Source organism: Dipteris shenzhenensis, chromosome 26 (genome assembly GCF_047967505.1).
Source record: "Dipteris shenzhenensis isolate YYH24624 ecotype China chromosome 26, Dip_SZ_1.0, whole genome shotgun sequence".
Lineage (NCBI taxonomy): Eukaryota > Viridiplantae > Streptophyta > Polypodiopsida > Gleicheniales > Dipteridaceae > Dipteris > Dipteris shenzhenensis.
This window is the reverse complement of record NC_141621.1, coordinates 41,128,790-41,152,669: the sequence shown is the minus strand read 5'-3', so window position 1 is coordinate 41,152,669 and position 23,880 is coordinate 41,128,790. Positions and strand designations below refer to the sequence as shown.

General features: G+C 44.5%; 1 protein-coding gene across 1 annotated transcript in view; it reads left to right on the top strand.

Annotated features, from left to right (window-relative positions):
• The first annotated feature begins 15,978 nt into the window (after positions 1-15,978).
• LOC147885077 (uncharacterized) overlaps positions 15,979-23,880 on the top strand; it is a 31,125-nt gene continuing 23,223 nt past the window's right edge. Inside the window, exon 1 of the mRNA XM_087397684.1 lies at positions 15,979-16,207. Within this exon, the coding sequence (XP_087253810.1) occupies positions 15,986-16,207 (222 nt within the window). The 5' untranslated portion in view covers positions 15,979-15,985. The remainder of the gene's footprint in view (positions 16,208-23,880) is intronic.

The window sequence follows — 23,880 nt, the reverse complement described above, 5'->3', positions numbered from 1 at the left end:
CTTGTTGGTCCCTTCCAATTGTTACTATTGCTTGGGGGTGCTTTTCCCACTGTTCCCCCCCTCATTAGCTTGCTTGGAGGTGTCCTTGTCACCTTTTCCCTCCAACTTCTTGTCTCCCTATTGTCCACTTGTCTGGCTATTTAGCTCCTCCTTACCAGTTTCTTGCTCCTATTATTCCTCACCTCTATCCGGGTGTTGGCCTTCTCCTTTGTCCTACTGTTGGTCTTTTCTCAATCCTTGTTCCTTTCCCTACTCAGCTTGCCCATGCTCATCCCATCCTCCCACTCCCGAAGTTCTTGTCCCTCCTACTTGTAGTGCGCTTGGCCAAGGTTCTCTCTCGAACATGAGTCTGTATCGGAGCACACATAAATAGGGGCCAAGCTTATAATGGGTTTGCCCCTTGTTGATGGCTTTGAGCTAGTTCTCAAAAGCCTTTTCAAAAATTGTGAACTAGTCCACATCTACCGCCGTAAGGACTCAGGCTACATATTGACGAGACACATGTCCAATACTCTTCTTGAGTTCGATGAACTTGGACAAAAATTGATAGGTCATATTTAGGCCATCTTTTGATTTGTTGATAAGGTAGTCATGTGAAGATGAGTAAATGCTCGCCTCAAAGAATGCATCACATTGTTTAGTGTCTGCCATCTTCTTAGGGTCAGACCACTGCTTCATTCGAAGCCACCTCTATAGGAGCTCTGAAGTAATCTTGACATGCATGTCGTTAATGATGAGAATGTGATCGTTCTCATCATATGAGTCCAGGATATCCTCAGCAAACTCCTTGTCATAAACATCCTTTCAAGGCTATTGAGCAAAGATGAGAATGCGATTCGCCACCAGAATACTAGTGAGAACATCATTAGAGAAATTTTCAATGGGGTGAGGAGGAGAAACGCGAGAGCTGCACTTTCGCTTCGGATGGTTTTGATGATCTGCCATCACAACAAATATGACAAGGCTAGACACAAAGAGAGAAGGTTGTGAAGAAAGCTGTGGGTGAGTGATATATTGGCTTGATGAGGACAAGAAGCTCAAAGGAATGGACGAAGGTGAAACAACGAAAACACCAAGTATTTGGGAGGTAGTTGTTGGAGAGGATGAAGATGATAATGATTTCATATATTGAATTTGCAATTGGTATTGGTTTTGATCAGTGGAGCTTTTGATTAGCTATAGTCATTTAAAATCTATGACTTCAGTGCCTACAAATCAATAGTTGCATGGATCTCTCTTACTTTAGCATGATGTCTCAGCATTAATGAGCCCTTAACGTTAATCACGCCATGTAGTGACACACAATGCATTTGATCCACCACAATTAAATAGCTAGTTGGCTTGCTGGTTTGTGAGAAATTCATGAAGGCATTGTCAATCAAGTGATTTGTCTTCAAGCTCCCTATGTATGAAGAACTTGCTGCTTGGTATGGCTTAACTTTGCTTCCATTGTACAACTAGGAAAACACGTTACCTTCCAAGTCCATGAGTTGCACCGTCCCATTGTCATGAACTTCCACCAACCAATAGGGTCCATTCCATCCCAGCTTAAAATTGGTTTTGATAGGCCCCAACTTAGCAATATAGAGTAATACTAACATACCCTTCTTCAAATGCTTAGGCACAATATGTCGATCATGCCATGCTTTCCTTCTGCGCTATATCACCATCTATGACCAAGTAGCTTGGAGGCATATCTCATCTAGGTGATTTAGCTCATCCAATCATCCCTTGATTGTGCTTCTAGCTCACCCATTTGATGCTCAATAGCTACTTGAAGACTCAAAACCACAAATTCTAAGGGAACAACTACTTCCAAGCCAAAAGGCATATGAAAAGGTGTGAGATTGGTACTTACCTTGTAAGCCATTTTGTAAGCCCACAAAGTAGAGTATAACTTGATGTCCCATTCACCTTTAGCTGATTGTATTGTCTTTGTGAGGATAAGCTTCAATATTTTGTTAGTTGACTTGACTTCAACATTACCACGAGCATAATAAGTAGTGGAGACTATGTGCATGATTTTGAATTCCTTTTTAAGTACTTGCATCACATCATTGAGAAAATTTATACCTTGATCATTGACAAGCTAGAGAGGACATCCATACCAGCACGTAATATTTGCATAGACCAATTTATTTGTGCTTTGAGCCGAATTATCTCAGAGTGATTTAGCTTCTACCCACTTTGTAGCATAGTCAATCGCAATGAATACATACTTATTTTGAGTGAACTTTGCGGGTTTAAAGGGCCCAACGAAATCCAAACCCCAATGTTGAATGGCTTCCTAGGGCCTAGTGGTTTGCAAAGGCAGAGATTGTTTATCCCAATAAGAATCCAGTGTGTTGGCATTCATCGCATTGCATACACAGTCCACCAATCAAAGTATATTCCAAGCCTTAAGAGCTAATTGCCTGTAGTGGACAAATGGGTGGCCACCAATAGTCAATTCCAAGCGAGCATGTAGGCACCTCGGCCCAACATTCCTCGGTTGAGGGTGGGACTTCACAACCAAAGGGGCCCAAACACTGCTGATGCTACATTCTAGTCAAAAGACACATATCGAGCCGGCGCTATAGATGAACTGTAGTTTTGATATAACAACACAGATCCAAGTTTTGGTCAAGGTAATGGATAAGGAGGTGCAGACCAAGTAGACTGTAGATGCCAAGCCCATTTTGTCAAAGGGTCTTCTAGTTCTTGTAGCTACAATGGAATCTTTGAGGCATGTTCTAGGTAGGGAGGAGATGCCTATCCGCTACAGGGTTTTTCAACAACTGGCACGAGATGAGGTGTTTACTACACCCCCTATGCACCAAGACATTTTGGAGCCCATCCAACCAATTATCTCGAGTTACAACAAGGCCATTTGGGACTTTAACCATTTTGTGGAAGAGTGTGCTAAGCATCAGCATAATATCTTCAAAGCCGAGCGCAAGTTGATTCTCGCATGAGCTCAGTAGCTGCCTAAGCCTACTATGGCCGAGTTACCAGTCTACTATGGCAAGCTTTTATGGGAACTCAAACACTTGATTAGTAGCCATGTAGCAGAAGCGTGGTCTATGCATGATAACATCCGTGACCTCTATAAGGAACCGAGGATTAAGTGCCAGGAACACGTCAGGTAGGTGCATCAGTACCGCATCAATTTTGAAATGCTTGGCATCGTCTTCCCATCTGAGGACCCAGTTTTACTGAAGCCTCGTCCCTAGATTGGCTGGCTGACCCTAAGCGGCCACCGATAGACATCTCCATTGTCTATCCCTGGCCACCAAAGGGGCTCCATTTTGAACCATTGCATTCCCCTCCTCAACCACCACCTACTGATTAAGCTCGGTCGCCCGGACCATCTTGTCAACGAAGGCATCGCCAACCCCAAGGATTCAATCCATGAGCATCTTACTTCGAGCAATGCCTAGTCCTTGCTAGTCCGTGAGGACATGGGCAAGGACAGTCCAGGCAAGAGATTGACCTTGGGTTAAGCCAACTAGTATATGGTCATTGAACATCGAGAACAGATAGCAAGAGTAGAAGTCAAGCACCATTTTGCAGTAATGGGTGTCGATGATTCCAAGATACCGACCCATAGGTGAATAGTGACGAGCACATCCAGCACATGCTAAGATGGAAGGTGGTTATTAGGTAGAAGTTAAGTTGTAACATGCAAGAAAAGGATGAGAGAGGGAAGTGTGCCGAGTCCTCTTCCTCTGACCTAAGTTGATAGGTTAGGGAGTGCTCATTACAAGCCAAGGTGGCTTGGTTGTATAGGGTGATTTTGATTGAATGGATGAGCAATCAGGTGATTTTGATTGTATAGGGCGATTCTGATTGAATGGATGAGCAATAGTCTCTCTCTGGGTTTTCTTTTCACTTGTTGTGTATTTCACTTATTGTGTATTTCACTTGTTGTGTATTTCACTTGTGGTGTATTTTGTAAGTGTTAAGTGTGGACAATAACTTGGTTTTCTTCCTCATCACAGGGTTCTTGTTAGCTAACCCCAACCTCCGAGTATTAATTATTGGCACTTGTTTGCACTCGACCACCCCTACCTTAGGATTGTAAGAGCAAGCATCTTCATGAGGCACTACACCAGGTTGGGAACTAACCTGAGCTTTTGAGTTAGCCAGGTGAGTGAACACGATGTCAACATATGTTTTTTAGAAAATAATCATGATTTCGGATATCCTAAACCACCATGCTGGTTGCAGCTCATTTGGACATGCCACCAAGCTATATGCATGATTAATTCAACTCAAGTTTGGTGGCCATCGACTAGGGGTTGGTCCTGAAATAGGCCACTGACCATACGATAGAACCAGTGTGCAAAATAGAGCAACTGACATACGGATGCCGTTCGGCCCACATCCGGGATCATCTGAGGCTCCAAACGACGGGCCCGACAACCCGAGAGTGGGTTGCCCCGAGAAATGCTCCGTCTACCCTCAGTGTGGTCTTAGTCAAGGGATGCCTTCCCGCACTTGCATGTAGCCTAGTTAGCGGTGTGCCAACTCTATCTAAAGCCGTCCAGCCATCCGGTGTCCAAACCAGGACCTACCGGATAATCGAGCTACTCAAATGCCTTCTCCTCACATGGGGGGCTTACAAGTAGAGTTAGCTGGTTCCCGCGTAGTTACACGAGAGTGGAGCATTGATATCTAAGACCCCCCTCAATGTCCACCCGCAAGTGAACTTACTTTTTCGGCCCAATGCCAAGTCGATGAAGATGCCTCTCCAGCAAGTCTCTTCCAAGAGCCTTCGTGAAGATGTCCGCAGCATTCTCTGTAGTCGGACAGTACACCAAGTCGACCTCTCCATCCATGATGAGCTACAAAGTAATATTGAATCTCAATGTGTTTTGTGCGAGCGTGGAACACCGGGTTCTTTGCAATCGCCATGCAACTCTGATTGTCACATGATAACTGCGTAGGCTTGTTCTGCACTGCACCCATGTCCTCCAAAATCCTCCTCAACCACACTGCCTCGCAAGAAGCAAAGAATGCAGATTTGTACTCGGCCTCGGTAGAAGAAAGAGCAACTGTGAGTTGCTTCTTGCTGACCCATGACACAACTCCTAATCCAAGTGAGAAATAGTATCCTGTCACTGATCTCCTGCTGTCCACGTCTCCTGCCCAATCCGAGTCACAGAATCCGGTCAAGATGTTGCCCTTGGTATAGGTGATGCCATAATCAAGTGTGCCTTTGATGTATTTCAGCACCCACATCCCTGCCCTCCAATGGTTCTCCTGGGGCTTATTGGAAAACCCACTTAGTACACCAGTCGCAAAACTGATGTCCGGCCGTGTGTTGCACACGTAAATCAAGCTGCCCACAAGCCTTATGTACTTCGCTTCATCCACCAGTGGTGATGAATCCTCGTTTGAGAGCTTCGCGTCAACCTCCATAGGGGTACCAACTGTCTTGCACTCAACCATGCCAAATGCCTTCACTATCTCTCCAGCATACTTCAGCTATGAAATGAAGATCTATTTCGGCTCCTGCCAAATTTCAATCCCCAAACAAAATTGCATCAGTCCATCATTTCAAACTCTCTTCCTAGCAAATGCTTCGTTTGTGAGATCTTCTCTTCATGGTTCCCTGTTATGACAAGGTCGTCCACATAAAGGACCACGATCATACACCTGCCTCCTTCTGTGAAGATATACAAATTTGCATCAGATGGGCTCCTCCTGAACCCGTTTTGCAGAAACTAGGCATCAATTCACTGGTACCACGCTCGTGGGGCCTGTTTCAGCCCGTAAAGTGCCTTCTTCAATTTGCAAACTTTACCTTCTGAACCAGGGATCTCAAAACCTAGTGGTTGTTCCACATATACCTCCTCCTTGAGATCTCCATTCAGATAGGCAGATTTCACATCCATCTGAAATGCGGGCCAACTTCCCTGGGCAGCTAAAGCCAAAACACTGCGAATTGTGGTTAGTCGAGCTATGGGAGCAAAAGTATCTTGATAATCAAAACCATGTACCTGTGCAAATCCTTTTGCCACGAGCCGAGCCTTGTACTTATCCAACGTGCCATCGGACTTGTACTTGGTCTTGTACACCCACTTGGTTCGGATTACCTTGGTTTTGGTGGTCAATCCACAAGGTCCCAAGTGTTGTTCTTCATTATGGAGCCATACTCTGACTGTATAGCCTCCATCCACCTATCATTGCCCTGTGCCTCTTCAAGACACTTGGGTTCATCAGCACGGATCACTTCTGTCATGAAAGCATAGTTGACCAAGTGTTCCTGTGTCCTTCTTTGCTCCTCTAATCTCTTGGATTGGTGGTGTTCGGATGGTTCCTCCTCAATGGCTGGAGGTTCTCTACCATCCAAAAGCTGCTTTACCCACTTCGGGAATGGCCATTGCCGTTGTGGTTCTGCAGGCTCTTCTTCATCTTCTTTGTCTTGAATCCTCCCAAGCACCATTGGGGGAGTTCGGTGGTGGTACTAGATGGATATCCTGGTCCTGGTTGTCTGGGAAGGAACCATCCTCCTCTAATTGATGCGGCTATTCTAAGAAGACCACATCGCGACTTACAATTACCTTCTTGGTAACAGGGTTATAGAGACGGTAACCCTTCACCTCTTCATTGTAGCCCAAGAAAATACACTTCTGGCTCTTTGGTTCCCATTTGGTCCTGGTAGCATCAGGGACATGCACAAAACAGTCACATCCAAAAACTCTAAAATGTGCAGCTGAAGGTTTCTTACTAGAAAAGGCTTGCAGTGGAGTCATCCCGTTCACAGCCTTTGTGTAGCTATGATTCAGGATGTAAACTGCAGTGTTACATGCTTCAGCCTAGAAAGTCTTTGGCAAATCTTTCCCTTTCATCATACTCCGGCCCATTTTACAGATGACACGCATCTTGCGTTCTGCTACTCCATTTTGCTGTGATGTATGTGGCGTGGGTTTCTGCCTCTTGATTCTGTGACTTTTGCAGTAACTTTCAAATTCAGTTGATGTGAACTCTCCACTTCTGTCTGATCTCAACTTCTTCACCTTCCTCCCCAATTCTTTCTCAACCATTACATGCCATTCCTTGAACCTACTAAAAGCCTCGTCTTTAGTCTTCAGGAAGTATATCCATATCCTTCTACTGTAGTCATCAATCAGCGTCATGAAGTAGTAGGAACCACCCAAAGCTTCCATCTCCATCTTTCCGCAGAGGTCCGTGTGAACGAGCTCTAGAGGAGCCTTTGCCCTGCTGGCCTCTTTAGGAAAGGGATGCCGATGCTGCTTGCCCATCATGCAAGCTTCACATACATCGGGTAGATCTAAAATTTTTGGTAGGTCTGCAATCATTCCACTTTTATGCATCTCCTTCAAAGAACTAAGGTTTAGATGACCAAACCTCTCATGCCACAGCTTAGTGTTCTTCACATCCGCTCGAGCACTGAAAGCTGAGAATTCGTAAATGTTGTTGCGCCGTGTACCTTACCAACGACCTTCCCTTGAAGATCCAAAATCCGTGTACCATTCTTATCGAATTGAACTTTGAGGTGCTGATCCGTGATCGCAGAAACGGACAACAAGTTCCTCTTGATATCTGGCACATAAAGAACATCGGACAACTGTTTTACAACTCCATCTGACTTGAGAGCAATTGTACCTTTTCCTTTTGCTGGACATTTTGCATCATTGTCGATTGCTACCAGGATGTCATTCCCTACCGGCTGTAGAGAGGTATACCAATCCTTCCGATTGGTCATGTGGCGCGATGCACCACTGTCAATGATCCACGGTTCATCCGTAGGTACATGAACTGCCTCCGTGCAAATCTCCTCAATTGCGACGAACAGCTCTACTGGTACTGCCTGCGCGCTGTTGCTGGACTCTTTCTTTACTCCATTCTTCTCATCTGCAATCTTCTTTCGGCACTCATTCTGCTTGTGCCCTGCCTTGTTGCAATAGAAGCACTTGATCTTCTTCTTTCTCTTTTTATCATCAGAAGAAGATGGGTTACCAGAGTCCTTACCCTCACCTTTCTTTGATCCGGTCCAGAAAGCCGAATCTTCTCCTGTCCTCATCTTTTGACGCAGCTCCTCCTCCAAAAGCATTGCACTGAAATCCTCAAAGTTGAGGGACAGATTTCTGTTCTACGTATTCAGCGCCGTAACAAGACCGTCGTACTTTGGTGGGAGAATCCGTATGCACCTTCGTGCTAGATTCTCGCTGGTGATGGTGATGCTAATCGCAGTCACCTGATCGCACAGATTCTTCACCCTAGTGATGAACTTCTCTGTCGCTTCAGACTTAGACAACTTCTCGTTCGCGAGTTGAGTCTCCAGATTCTGATTCGTGGTCTCGTACTGATTTTTCAAGACCGTTCATGCCTCCTCCGCTATGGTGACATGTTGAATTAACGCCATGAGGGAATCACTAACACTGCAGACAATAGAACACAGCACATCTGCATTTCTTCTTGTCCACGCGAGAATCTCATCCGCAGTTGGTACTATCTGTTGTCCTGCATTGGTTGGATCCGGCCGCCTCACGTCCACCCTAGTAGTAGTGTCCCAAAGCTCGTATGCGCTTAGGATGGTCTTCATCTTGAACTTCCAAAGTGGATAGTTTGAGCCGTCTAACTTTCCGCTTTCGCCGAACGGTGGGATTCGCAGTCTTGTGGGCTGGGCCATCTCTCACAATCTGCTCGCAAACAGAAAACACACTACCAAATCTTCTTGCTAGAGTCCAGGCTCTGATACCATGTAAGAAAATAATACAACGTCTATGCGCAATAGATAACAGGACCTCATAAGCAAGAGAGAAAACAAGATAGTATGGAGAATAAAAAATTTGATTACTGTAGAACTGATACAATAGATGGCGTTGCCTCCCAACCATGCGCTCCTGTGAAAGAAGCTTCGATGGCATGCTGGAAACACTAGAAGACGGAGGCTGGATGCTAAGGAATCAGGGTTGCTGTAGCCAGTGATGAAATGGGCTTCACGGGCTTGCTCTTGTATAGCCGCTAGTCGTAGTCGGTTAGGCTCAATTGGGTGACCGACCCAGTCCGCCCAAACGGTCGACTAGGGGTCGGTCCCGAAATAGGGGTCGGTCCCGAAATAGGCCACCGACTATACGATAGAACTGGTGCACAAAACAGAGCAACTGACCTACGAACCCCGTTTGGCCCAGAGCCATCCAGGATCATCTGAGGCTCCAAACGGGCCTTGCAACTCGAGAGTGGGCTGCCCCGAGAAATGCTCCGTTTACCCTCAGTGCAGTCAGTCAAGGGATGCCTTCCCGCACTTGCATGTAGCCTAATTGGTGGTGTGCCAACTCTATCCATCCAGCCATCAGGCCACACATGGCCCGCATCTGGTGTCCAAACCAGGACCTACCAGATAATCGAGGTACTCAAATGCCTTCTCCTCATATGGGGGGCTTACAAAGTAGAGTTAGTTGGTTCCCGCATAGTTACACGAGAGTGGAGCATTGATATCTAACACTATTAACATGTTGTCAACATAGCTATGTGTGCACTAACAAAGAACATTATAAATGGTAGCTAGAGATAGGCCTTAATCAAGGCACTCAATATGATTGTTAAAAATGTGCAATGTAAAAGTCAATATCTCAAGGCATAGACTAGCATAGTGGGTGAGTTTAGCTAGATTCATGCAACATGCTTAGTTGGGAATCCTAGTGTGATAGTTGATATGGCCCAACCCCATCTATATACGGCACACCCGATAAGTTCAAGAAAACTTTACCATGTTTGAATGGAGGAGAGTATAAGAAAGTCAAGTTTAGAGTTCACCATTGTGAGTGTTTACTGGATTTTTTGACAAAGAGAGATTTCCCATAGTCCATCTGCAAGAAACTCCTTTAGGAAACTTGGCATGAGGCCAAACCCTCAAGTGGAATGGGTGTCCACCTTTTGTACATATTAAGAAAGGTATGGTATTTGACATGATGGTCTCTCTTTGTGCTCTTATACTTGCACAAACAAGAATGCAAGTGGGATTGAGAGAGAATATAGGAGGTGGGAGAGGTGTGAAGGCAGGGAGACTAGCATCATGCACCATGCACTACCTCTAGGTCTACAAATTGTACTTGGCAGGTTTACAATTATAGCATGAAAATGATCATAATTGGGGCATCTCGAGAGAAACATACACCATTGCAACGGTCTCAAAGCCTCTTTGGGTTTATCAAATCAAATTGGTCATTTGACTATGAGAATGAGTACTAGGAGCCAAACAAATGTTGCAAAGGAAAAGTTTGAGGAGAAAAGAGCTCCTAGTTGATTCACACTCAAAGATGGAAGCAATAAGTGTTCTACTATGGTTCATGCTCACTCAACAACTTGCCATGTGCATCTTAGATGGGAAAGTGCTGGCAATTAGACAAAAAAGGTAGACCCTTCAATCCAACCCCTAAAGAATGTGGATTCTTTAATCTTGGTCTTTGGAGAGGCAAATTTTGATGACCAAGTCATGAGGGTCACCTTTAAGAGACTAATTTAATGTGTGGGAGTTTGAACATTATCAAGACAACTAATTGGGGGTTCATGGGAGCAAGTTTAGAATTTGGCTAAGTATTAAGACAAAAACAACATCTTACACTTGCTCATTTGTTAATGCTTAAATGTTTAGATAGTTTGTACGTGTTGAGCATCATTGTAGTACAAAAAATATGCCCAAAAAACATATTTTGGACCTACCTCCCAAAACTACTAAATATATTACCTTCTATTGGGTACTAATGTGGACCCTTAGCTTTAATAAAGTCCAAAAAGGATTTAAAAGCCAAGCATGCTTACTCAGAAGAACGGTTAATTAAGTCCCAAAAGGATGTAAAAGCCAAGCATGCTTACTCAGAAGAGCGGTCATTTGGTCCATCCTCATTATAACTATTATCTTGTTGTCCCCTTCTTATTTGATTGGATCCTCTCCTTGGTCCTCTTTTGAATCCTTTTCTTCTAGGATAGCATCCTCTTCTTCCACATTGCCCTTAGCCATAGGCCCTTTCTCAATCTTCCTTCCTCAATCTCTATGTGTGTCCATTAGGAGTTTATTTGCTTTGAACTCTTTCTTAACAACAATATATATGAAGGTTTGATTTATTTTGAATTTTAAAGGCAACCAAGTAAAGCTTGAGAGTGATCATGGCTTTGAGTTCTTACATTGATGAAGAAGTCATCAAATTTATTGTCTTTCTCCTTCTCTAGCTACTAGATGAGCCTACTCGCCCCGTTTTGGAAAGCAATGTCATACTTCTTAGGCATGCAAACCCTTTTGCAATTCATTTTCTACTCATATAACAATGCACATTAGCAAACATAATCAAATTAGATAGTAAATGCACATCAGTTGAAGGGGTAAGGAATGAGACAACTTACAAAATAAACATCTATTCTAACTATAACCCATGGATCCAATAAAACACAGAGAGTTTTTACCACGTGGTAGCTTTGAGGAGAAGAGATTAGGAAATGTTGCCATGTGCCACCCTTGGACTATTGGACTTTTATGGACTCATGAAGTACCACAATTTCTTAGGCTACTACCCTTGTGACTCTTAGACTATCATGGGCTCCTAGACTACCACTATTGGACTCTAAGACTATCATGACCTCTTGGGCTGCCACCCTTGGACTCTTGGAATGCCACCCTTGGACTCGCAGTACCAACAACACGCACCATACATATACACATTCAAATTCATACACAACACACGTGTGCTCTCACACATACACATACGCATGCATGCACACACACACGCACATACCACTCATATAGGTACAAATATGCACGTGTACATAACAGCATGGGGTGCACACACATACATTTGCATGCACGTAAGCACAACAATACACATGCACATGTGTACACAACAAACACATAGGTAGGGGTGCACACATATTCATATACACACACAAGCATGCACTCACTCATAAAAATATACACACATGCAAGTGTGTGCATAAGCACACACTGTCACACATGCAGATAGACACAAACACACAAGCACATATGCAGCTGTGTGCACATGCACATGCATGCAGTGGGGGCGTGCGTGCGTGCACGCATGCACACACACACACGTGCATATGCACACATGGACATGCACATACACACACATACATATGCACACAGTGCACACATGTATGCAACAAACATATGCACATGTATACATGCACAAAAAGTGGACATGCGCATTCTCCCACATACACATATGTGTGCGGACCCTCACGCACACACATGCGCCCATGCATGCATGTGTGTGCACGCATGCAAAAACACACACACACATTTGGGTGTACATAGACACATTCGCATGCACAACCACACATATATGTACACATATGCACATGTGTACACATCTGCATGGGGCTCATACACATATACACTTGTGTTCCCAAGCACACACATGCACATGCACATGCATACACAACATGCACATAGGCAAGCAAACACACAAAATCACAATTGCACATAGATGCGCACATGTACATACGCATACACACATATGAACACGTGCATGTATGCACAAGGCATGCGCACGCACGGATGAAGTGCACCTATAGCATGCAAAAATTTTATATCTCTCTCTCCCTCTGTATATTTGATATTAATAAACTTTATTTATTTTCTTTCTTTCTCAGTATGTGTAGTACGTTGCCAACAATCATTCAATCAATATAATGCTTCTTTGTGTCTTGGATTTTTACGATTCATGAACTACCACAAGCTCTTGGGCTAACACCCTTAAGCTCTTAGGCTATGATGGGGTCTTGGACTACAACCCTTAGACTCTTGGACTACCATCCACTCTGGGACTACTGTGGCATTGTGTAGGTCTCCTTGTTGTAAAACTGATGTGCCCACCAAAACCCAAGTAAGATGTGCTTGAATTTTTGTAGCCTCAATTGTGCTACATCCTTCTATAGCTTGTTCAAAATCTAGGTTTTATTTTAGTTCCATCTATGTGAGAATCCAATCACTTTGGCTACATGAGAGTGGAAATGAATTTTCCTATCTAATTTTTGAATTATCCCCTTCCTCTGCTTAAGACTTTACCATGTTAGCTAGCACCTAGTTTTGACTAAGACACAAATCTTGAGGCATAGGCATCTTCTTCTTCAATTGAGTTAAAATATGTTCTCATGTTTTTTTTCCCTACATCCTTGCAAAATCGACCATTACTTCCTTAAGTTTAGTTGTGAGGGGAGAGGCATCCCCTTTTGGCTTCTTAGACTATGTCATAGTTGGTATACACAAAGTAATGGAAAGTTTTGGAATGCTCAGTGAAATTATAGAGCCCCCCCTTCTTATGAACTAGAATGGAATATAGCATGGATTTCATAACCCCTACCACCTCATCCATGCCCCTCACTGTGAGAGGATGCACACATCTCACTACTCCTACCTCCATGCCCATGCCCCTCATTATAAGAAGATGCATTGGAGCCCTAGGGCATTGTATTTTGGAGTTTCCTAAGAAAATGGTGGGGACCCAAAAATGGTTTAAGATTTTTATTGGGCCCTGAATTGGCAATGGACTGTGCAGACCCCCAAGGTCGATGTCAGAGGTTTTGCAACCATTTTAGAGCCTCCTCTATTTGGCAATGTGTTTTTTTTTTTGGGGGGGGGGGGGCTTTGTATTCTTCTTATATGTATGTCAATCATACAAACCTCCATTCTTTGCATCCTAGATTTGCTCAACGTTTCACTTTTCATTATACACATATACACTATAATTTTTATGGCATGTTACGACAAGGGATTTGATTAGCGACCCATACACACTATGCTAGGAATGTAGAAATAAGTACAAAATTTTTTTCTCAATAGTTTGCAAATATTGCTCATAGAATTTTAGAGGAAAGTTACTCAAAATATCACCTACCTTGAGGCCCCCTCCTAGGAACTAGGATGCAATGTAGCATGCATTTTATAACCTCTACCACCTCATCCATGTCCCTCGCTATGAAAGGATGCATGCATCATCATAGTCCTACTATATCCCTATGCCCCTCAATGTGAGAGGCTACATTGGAGGCATGGGGCATTGTTTGGAGGCTCTCCATATCTATCTCTCAAAGAATTTATCTTTCTCATTAGAACATAGATACTAGAGACCTGTCTTGGCCTTCTGCTCACTATCCCCACTATTATCACCAGTGTTAGAACTTCCAAATTGCCTCTTGTAGCATCAAATTGATCTTCTACAAAAAGATATCCTTACATGCAATAGATACAAAATTATATTGTCACATTCCAAGAAGAAAAAGTTTGTAGATTGCTTAAATCCTTGTATGGATTGAAGTAAGCACATAGAGCATGGACTGCTAGGATCCATAGTCACTTTCTTAGCATGGGCTTTCAATCATCGGATCCAAATCCTTCCATCTCTATCAAGAAGACTTTTTTTAAAATGTGGATGGTTTGGACATCATAGGATCCACTAGTAAGCTTATTTCAAAATTTAAAAGTGAGCTCACATTGAAATTTTAGATAAACAAGGAGACTTGGACACTATTTTATTATACTTCAGCCTTCTATCATAAGCTATTACTTCAATCACCTCTCACATTGGATGAGCTAGAAGATTCGATAGGAGTAATGACAAATGGACCTACCCTTGGAAGATATGGTTTGCTAGTTGAATTTGTTATAGGTGGCACTTGTGCAATTGTTTTATGCCATCGAGTTATGAGTGTCCCATTTGGGAGTGAATGCAACAACACTCAGTCAAGGGATGGGTCTTGCTTTATGCAAGGTTCTCAAGTCTCATCTACATTTGTTGTAGATGGCACTTGTGCTATGCAATAGAGTTATGAGTGTCCCATTTTGGAGTGAATGTAGTCAACACTCTATCAAGGGATGGGTGTTGCTTTATGCAAGGTTCTCAAGTCTCATCCAAGCATTGTCCAAAATCTTTTCTGTGAGTTTCCTACTCCCTTAATGAGACATGAAAGGTAGATAGGAGGTAGATATAGTGCTTTTACTATTCAAGGGCCTCTTTGATGGCCATTGAAAGCATTAAAGGACTCATATCTTTTATTTTTGAAAAGGAAGGGTATTGGCTGCCTAACATTTGTGCATTAGATATGAGGCCATCATAACTATATGAGATTCTTGATCCTCACTACCTCTATATGTTGCACTCGGTTTATATTGTCTCGAATAGGAAAATTGTACCTATGGATCATGTGTGTGAAGTATAAGGGACCAAAATGCATGGGAGTTATGTGCTTATGCAATATTTGCTTATGGGTAATGCATGAGCATGGAAACATATGTCAAGATGGCACATTGTTGATGTGATTCATGGGGACATTGGGTACAATGGCATCTCATGTGTACACATAGCAATATCCCATGTAGGATGCAAAGCTCATGCATATGAGGGCAAAAATTTCTCTCTCATGATGAGCAAAAAGTCTAACATTTCATATGAATGTTCTTGCTTTAGTATTGCTAGAGGATGAATTAGGAGACTTGTGAATGTGATATGCTTTAAAGCATTGCTAAAAGATGAATTAGAAGACTTGTAAATGTGATATGCTTTTTATGCTGAGGACTAAGATTTGCCATTATGAGGAGAGGCACATCCTACAAGGTGTGCAGAGAGTTCCCTCTCGACTCAAGTTGTTTCACACACCAGCGCCCACGTAGGCGAGGGAAGAGTTGTCCCCTTGCATGCCTTCCATGTGATTTGCCGTGCAAAGAGGGGCGTGCATCGACATGGGCAGCCAATGCCCCCCACCCACCCATCGCCTGCACATCCTTCGACAACAGAATTGGAACTAGTGCCATCCGATCATAAGTCACTCAGCAAAATTGTGGAGGCAATTTCACATGCTTGGAGTATATTGTTCAATGACGAGGACGTTGGCATGCCATGTAGGATGTCGGGGTCCGATGTGGCAGGGTGACGTGGCGTACCACGTGACCGTCTCTCTCAGCCAACCTATATAATGCATGAAGCTTAAACACTGTGAATATCTGTTTTGCATCGCCATAGCCATGGAGCTCGAGACCCGCCTTCAGATCGTTGGCGTTGGCTTCTGCGCTTGGAGTGCGGCTTTCCTCGCCGTCCGCGCCCTCCTTCCTAAGCGCTCCCACGATTTTTGCAACCGCGTTGTCTCCCTTGCGCATGTGGCCGTTTCCCTCCTCCTTTCCTCCCTCTCTGTCCAGGATTGGCACCGCATCTTCTGGCCCCTCGCATCTCCACCTTCTTCTATGCAGGTACGCCAAAAAAATCTCGATCTCGTTTGCGGAACCGCGTGTGTGCGCGTGCTTGTCTTCATCCGGGTACTATGTTTGTCAAGAGGGAAGTCACATTTTCCGAAAGTCTGCGATGGAGGTAAATGAAGAGACGTAGCCTTGTAAGCCGTCCAAGCCCGCGTCGCTGTCCTGGCCGACAGCGAATAGGACGGGGCAGGACTGCCAAGGCCTCAGGAAATTGGGAGGTGTCCTTTTCGGCGGCTATTAGAAACTACATATAAGCGCTGTCTTATTGTATGCTGCATCTGGGCAGCTTCGACGCTTATTGGCAATAAATGTACTGACCCCGCCGACATTCCCTCTGTTTACTTTGAAGTTTGCACAATTCTAATACTCTACAGATAGCAGTAGAACAGTGCCTGTTCAAAGGTCAGCCAAGGGATCACAAACGACCTGTTGAAGCTGTATACTAGGAAGCAAAACGTAATTTCAAGGTACTCCAGGTAACAAATTCCTCAGGAAACCTCTCCCACCGATCAACCACTAACCGAGGCAGGGAAGACCAAGCACGTGGCATGGCTGCCAGAGAGAGGCCTTCTCATCTACCGATAGTCACCAAGGCTAGCATCATTCCAGGAAATTCCCCGGCCATAAAACTGTCTGGGTTGATAGCATTAGATCCAAGGAAGAATTTAAAAAACGGTAAGTTTGGGAGAAAATATTGATCCTTAAAAAAGACTTATTATACATATCGTAAGATAATTGATGCATATTAGCAATTCTTCACTTAGGAAACAAGATACCTTCTTGGCAAGAACAAACGTTGATTTGAATTAAAAGCACTCAACCCCTTCATGGCATACTCTTCTGTTTGGAATGCCTTGGTGGAGATGCTGTCAGACAATGTCATGGGTGTATTCTTCCACTGTCTTGCAGCATGCCATTGGTTGCCATAGCTGCACTTGCAATTTCTTTAGTTACTTACGTTGGTGGGCACGCCCACAAAGATATTGGACTTATGTGCATCTCATAGTGAGTGAGGGCTGTCTTGTGGGTGTGCCCGCCCTGTTCAGGATAGGATTCCATGTGGGTAGAGGCCTTTTCCAGGGCAGTAGGTGGCGCTGCATTGCCCAGGATGTAGGGCCACCTGGCCAGGCCAGTATAGGGCCAAACCCTGGTCGGGTCAACTGACCAGACCCGGTTGGTTGACCGACCCTGGGTCGGCCACCTCGCTGGACGTGGGTCGGCCACTTGGCAGGCCTGTAAAAGGCCCTGCCTCCTCCATTGCTAGACATATCTCTTGGAGCACCTCACTTGGGTGATTCCCTTACTGTATATACAATTTCCATTGCCTCATTCATGTGTCGATTCTCTCTGTCTCTGATGTATGCTTCTGCACGGCACCACGCTTACATGGTATCAGATGATTGGGTCGGCCAGGGACACAAGGGAGGGCAGCTTTCAGGCACAATCTATGAACGTATTGCTACATAGATCCTAGGTGCTATGGAGGGCTGGTTTTCTGTGTCCAAGGCTAGTTCACGACGAGCTAAAGCATAGCGCCTTGGAGCTGTGGAGCAATCTGCCTAGGATGATTTCAGGCTGCAGTTCTAAGCACACAGGCTGGTCTGTGATCCCAGTGTTTGGTTCAAGGCGTGCTGCAGCAGAGAAGCAAGGAACAGTTTGGAGGTGTCTATGCTGAGCGTGGACACATTTTGCTGATCGGATTCCTGTTTGCAGCAGCCTGTTCCAAGCTGTGGTCTTCCCCTAGTGGTCGGCCTCAATGTGACGGCTTACCTACAGGCAGGGAAAAACAGAGGCGACTTGAAATAGAGGCCCTTGACTGGCTGGTTCTAGGCAATTTCTGAGGCAGCAGCAGGAGGGGCCTGCCCACTGGCGACCTGCGGCAGCAGGAGCAGTCTGCCTAGGTCGATCTGATGCAGCAGTTCCCAACAGACTGTTCATGGAGATTTGGGGACAGCGGGTAGGCTGAGGAAATTGGAGGTCTGTAACAGCCTACCCATGATGACATGTGGCAGGAATTCGGGGCTGTCTGCCCACAGTGACGTGAGGCAGCAATTTGGAGCAGAAGCACGGGTCAATTTTGGGAGGTATGGAATATACTCATGGCACATGTCCCCATGACGACAGCCCCGAATTCCTGCCACATGTCCCCATGACGACATGTGGCAGGAATTTGGGGCTGTCTGCCCACAGTGACGTGAGGCAGCAATTCGGAGCAGAAGCACGGGTCAGTTTTGCAAGGACCAGCAGCAGGGTGCGAGGTATGGAATATACTAAGGGGTTCCTTTGGACGAATACTCCCATGTGCACAAGAGTGTATGGAGGACATGCTACTCCAATGAGAATCAGGGTCACTTGGCACAGGATTGCTGGAATAAGGGCAAATTCAGGGCCAGAACAAGTCTTCCACAAGTAGGGACAAGTTCGAGGATTCAATTTCTTCTGCAGGGTTTTGGAGTTTCGAAGGGCAGGATCAGCTTGAGAGGCTCCGTGTTGTGTGTTCCTCTAGTCCTAAAGACTCCCCCCACGGATCACAGCCAGAGAGGGCTTGTGGGCGGGAGGATTGGCTGCTTTTGGCCCTAATCAGTTGAAATTCTAGTAGGTAAGGTGATAGTGTGGAGCTATGGACCAGATGAGCTCGAGGTTCATTGCTTGGTGGCATAGAGACTATGGACCCGGTGTTGTTCCGGCATTCGAAGTTTGGAGTTCTCGTACATGATGTGTTCAGTGGAGAATACAGGTCATGGTGTGTACATCATCATACCCCATTGGGAACTCAGTGCGACAGGTTTGGGAAATTACAATTGAGGAACATTCCTTATCTGTTCAAGTTGGCATTTTGGTTTGAGTGAAGGAATAGAGAGATAGAGAGTGTGAGAGCAGGAGAGAGTGAGAGAGACGTAAGCTTGGAGACTGTAGTTGCTCAATAGAGTGTGTTAAGAGTACAACACAAAGTAGTGTAGATGAGGTTTTGTCATAGTGACAAAACCTTAGTAGTCACTAACCATAGTTAGTGAACTAACTGCAGTTAGGGGGAAAAACCTCTAAATGAGGGAAAAGTGCCCCTAACTAACTTATTATATTACATTGGTCACTGCTGAATTATAGATATAATTCCAACACCCCCCTGCAGTGCCAATGTCATGTACAAGGCTGATCAATCACCAAACGGATATAAGTTCAGGGCACTGCGAAATGCCTCGAACTTCTCACGTGGTAGCGCTTTGGTGAAGATATCTGCAACGTTGTCATGTGTGGACACAAAGATCATACTGATCTCTCCTGCATGTAGTTTCTCTCTGACATAATGATAGTGAACCTCAATGTGCTTCGTGCGAGCATGAAACACTGGATTCTTTGCCACTGCAATGGCACTCTGACTATCAGTGAGAATTGGAGAAGGACCCTCCAAAGACAGATAAAGATCAGCAAATAAACGTCTCAGCCAGACACATTCCACTGTTGCTGTGAAAGCTGCCCTGTACTCAGCTTCACATGATGAGGTAGCCACTGTAGATTGTTTCTTGCTTAGCCATGAAATGCAAGATTTTCCCAAAAAGAAACAATTGCCACTAGTGGACTGCCTAGTGTCATAATCACCAGCCCAATCTGAATCACTGTAGGCATGCATCTGCAAGTCACCCCCCCTGGGAAATAGTAAGCCAAAAGACTTGGTGCCTTGCAAATAACGGAAGATGCGCTTAACTGCCTGCCAATGCATAGTTTTAGGGCTGTGCATATACCTGCTCACCTGAGATACTGCAAACTGAATATCAGGCCTAGTATTGCAGAGATATATGAGGCATCCAACAGCTTGACTGTAAAGTGTGGCATCAACTGATTCTCCTGCATCATGCATTGTGAGTTTCAGCCCCGGTTCCATAGGAGTAGATATGGGCTTACACTCTTGCATGTTAAATCTGTCCAAAAGTTTCTGAACATACTTGGACTGAGACATAACAGTGCCACGTCTCTCATGAGAGAACTGGATCCCCAAATAAAAATGAAGCAGCCCCAAATCTGACATATCAAAGTGGGTCTGCAAATCAGTTTTGAAATCTGCAATTTTGTCGTCATTGGACCCTGTGAGCAGTAAGTCATCAACATAAAGAAGGATGACTAATATTTCCCCCCCATCCATCTTGATGTAGAGGGTGCTCTCAGTAGGACTATTGTGCAGCCCCTTGCTGGTCAAAAAGGCATGTATCTTGGCATACCATGCACGAGGGGCCTGTTTCAGCCCATATAAAGCTTTATTAAGCTTGCAGACTTGAAGTGCATTTGCTGTAATTTCAAAACCCGGAGGTGGTTTGACATACACTTCTTCCAGCAAGTCCCCATTTAAGAAGGCTGTTTTGATGTCCAACTGATGAACATTCCACTCAAAATGTGCAGCCATTGCAATTACTGAGCGGATGGTGGTCATCCGGGATGTAGGAGCAAAAGTCTCCTCATAATCTATGCCCTTTTTCTGAGCATAGCCTTTAGCAACCAGCCTGGCTTTATATCTGTCAATGGAGCCATCTGGCTTCCGTTTGACTTTAAATACCCATCGTGTGCCAATAGCATGTTTACCCGGTGGCAAGTCCACAACATCCCAAGTCTGATTTTTGGCAATGGACTGCAACTCATCGTGCATGGCATTCATCCAATGCACATTACCTTGTGCCTCTTCAAAGGTGGCAGGCTCCTCTTCATCAAGGAGAGTACCTGCATATGCTGATTCCACTGAATTAGCACCTTCCATGTGCCTTGCTGCACTGCGAGTCCTGCCAGGTAACGGAGCATCAAGTTTACTCTCCCGGAGAGTCTGTAACAGCCAGTTTGGGACTGTTTTTGCTGCATGTATGTCTGCAATTTCTTGCTGTACCACTTGTTCCACTTCCTGTGGAGGAGGCATGACATCCCGTGGCGGAACTGAAGCATGTGAAGGTTGCTGTAAATTCTGATTTGGATCAGAAAAATCAGCAGGGGAACCCAAAGCAATGGGTAGCAACCCTTGAAATACATCTTCTGAAGGTGAAGGCATATGAAAATCAGCCTGAGTGTAAGCTGAATTTTCAGAAAATATCACATCTCTACTTACAATGATTTTGCGTGTAGCAGGATTGTAGAGACGATACCCCTTGCTTTCTGCACTGTATCCAACAAATATGCATTTGATGGCTTTATCTGACAATTTGTGCCTAAATTCAACTGGCACATGTGCATAGGCAAGGCATCCAAAGACTCGGAAGTGATCCACTGAAGGCTTCCTGTCATTCCAGACCTCAAAAGGAGTTTTTGTTTTTAAAGCCTTAGTGGGAGCCCTGTTCAAAATGTAATTGGCACACATCAAACCCTCTAACCAGAATTTATGAGGCATGTGTTTGCTTTTCAGCATACATCTGTCCATCTCCATGAGGGTTCTATTTTTCCTCTCAGCTTTGCCATTTTGCTGAGGGGTCAGCCTGACTGTGAGCTGATGCACAATACCCTTTTGTTTGAGGAAAGCATCAAATTCTGCAGATAGGTATTCCCCACCTCTATCCGTGCGTAATATCTGTATCTTGAGCCCGGTTTCATTTTCAACCATGGCTGAAAAGTGTTTAAACACTGTGAACACTTCAGATTTCTTTTTCAGCCCATAAACCCAAGTAAAATTGGAGTAGTCATCAATAAATGTGACAAAGTAGAGATGACCACCCAATGAAGGAGTCCTCATGGGACCACAGACATCACTGTGTATAAGCTGCAATTTGCGAACAGCTTTAACTGAACCATCCTTTTTGAAGGGAAATCTATGCATTTTACCTAAAATGCACCCTTCACAGGCATGTGGAGGAGGTATTGCAAGAGGGGGCAATGCATCAACCATTGAAAATTTCTGAAGTGTCATCAAGCTGTTGTAATGCATGTGGCCATATCTGGCATGCCATAATTCTGCATTTTGCATGGCAACTGTAGGGGAAGAAATTGCCAAAGCATGAGCTGCTCTTTTCTGAAAAATATCAAGCTGAAAAAGCCCACGCAGCAGAGTACCAGATAACATTAAGGCATTGTTAGCTTCCCTGTCCCGGACAGCACATTTGTCATCCTCAAAGATGACCTGAAATCCATCTCTGTTAAGAGTGGACACTGAAAGGAGATTTTTGGTTATGCCAGGCACATATAAAACATCAGAAAGTCTGAAAATTGAGCCATCAATTGCAGTGAGCTCAACTTCTCCTGTGCCACGTACTGAATATGAGGAGTTATTGGCACAAGTGACTTTCTTACCAACAGGAGGTGGATGCAAGGAAGTAAAAAGAGACTTCCTCGAAGTGATGTGCTTGGATGCACCGCTGTCAAAATACCATATGTTCAGTGTTTCATCAACACTGAAAGCAGATGCATCTGAAGGAGAGTCAAAACTGCAAGTCAAAAATGCATAAGTGTCATCACTGCATGAAGCTGTACTATCCCGAGCATCTGGAACAGCCAACCTAGAATCGGAAATGCAAGATAAAAAGGCATAATCTTGACCAACAAAGTTGGCTGCAGCATCCCCACTGTCAGATGCACAAGGGGCTGAATCTGAAACAGCCATTCCTGAGCTGTTTTTCTTTTCCTTTGCAATCCTTTTCCTGCATTCTGCTATGTGATGACCTGGCTTTTTGCAGTAGTGACAGAAACCCTTCTTTTTGGGCTTGCTTGCATCACTTTTAGCCTTTTGTGAAGGCTGTCCTGACCCACTGGAAGGCTGATTTGCTGCTGTTTTTGCCTGTCCCTTTGTTTTTGATTTGAATTTTGAGAGCATGGCTTGTTCACCTGCACGTGAAGCCAAATTTTTCCTGGTCTGCTCTTCCTGAAGCAGAAGTCCTATCAGCTCATGAAAAGAAAGAGGATTTGCACCCCCCCTCAATGATAAATTGAGCGAAGTATGAAAGCTGAGATAAGACTCAGGAAGAGAATTCAGAGTGGTTGTAATCATCTCTGAATCAGGAATAATTTCATCTATATTTAACAACTGCTCTCTGAGATCCTGTAGCTTAGTGAGGTGGGCTGACATGGAGTCACCTTCCTCCATATGTGTATTGGTCAACTCTCTTTTTAAAAAAGATACCCTGGCATCATTCCGTGCTGCATACATGCTTTCCAAAATATCCCACGCTGCCCTGGAGGTCTTACACGACCGGATATGCGGAATGATTGATCTTTTTACTGAAAGAGAGATGCAAGACAAAGCTAAGGCATCTCGTGAATCCCATCTCTTTTGTTCAGGAGTATTAACTGTAGCTGCACCAACAACTTGTCCTGCAGCTGCACCTTGTGCACGACCTCTTCCACCTCCTTGATGAGGAGGGGTAGCAGGTGCAATATCTGCTGGTCGGATTTCATCCCCATTGACATAATCCCATAAATTACGAGAAATCAGAATATTACGTACCATGAAACTCCAGAGGGAGTAGTTGGTACCATCCAATTTGTCTTCCTGAGAAAGACCACCGAACTGAAAATCATTCTGATTTTGATGGGCCATATCTGAAAAAGGAATTGAAGCAGATACAAAGCTGAATTCCCTTACTGGGAATAAAATGCACAACTCCCAAAAAACACACCCAAGCACGGGCTGTATAAGCAACTTAGATTTCTGCACTTGAGCTGTCAGAAATCTGTCCAAGCATAGAACACTCTCCAAAATCTGCCAA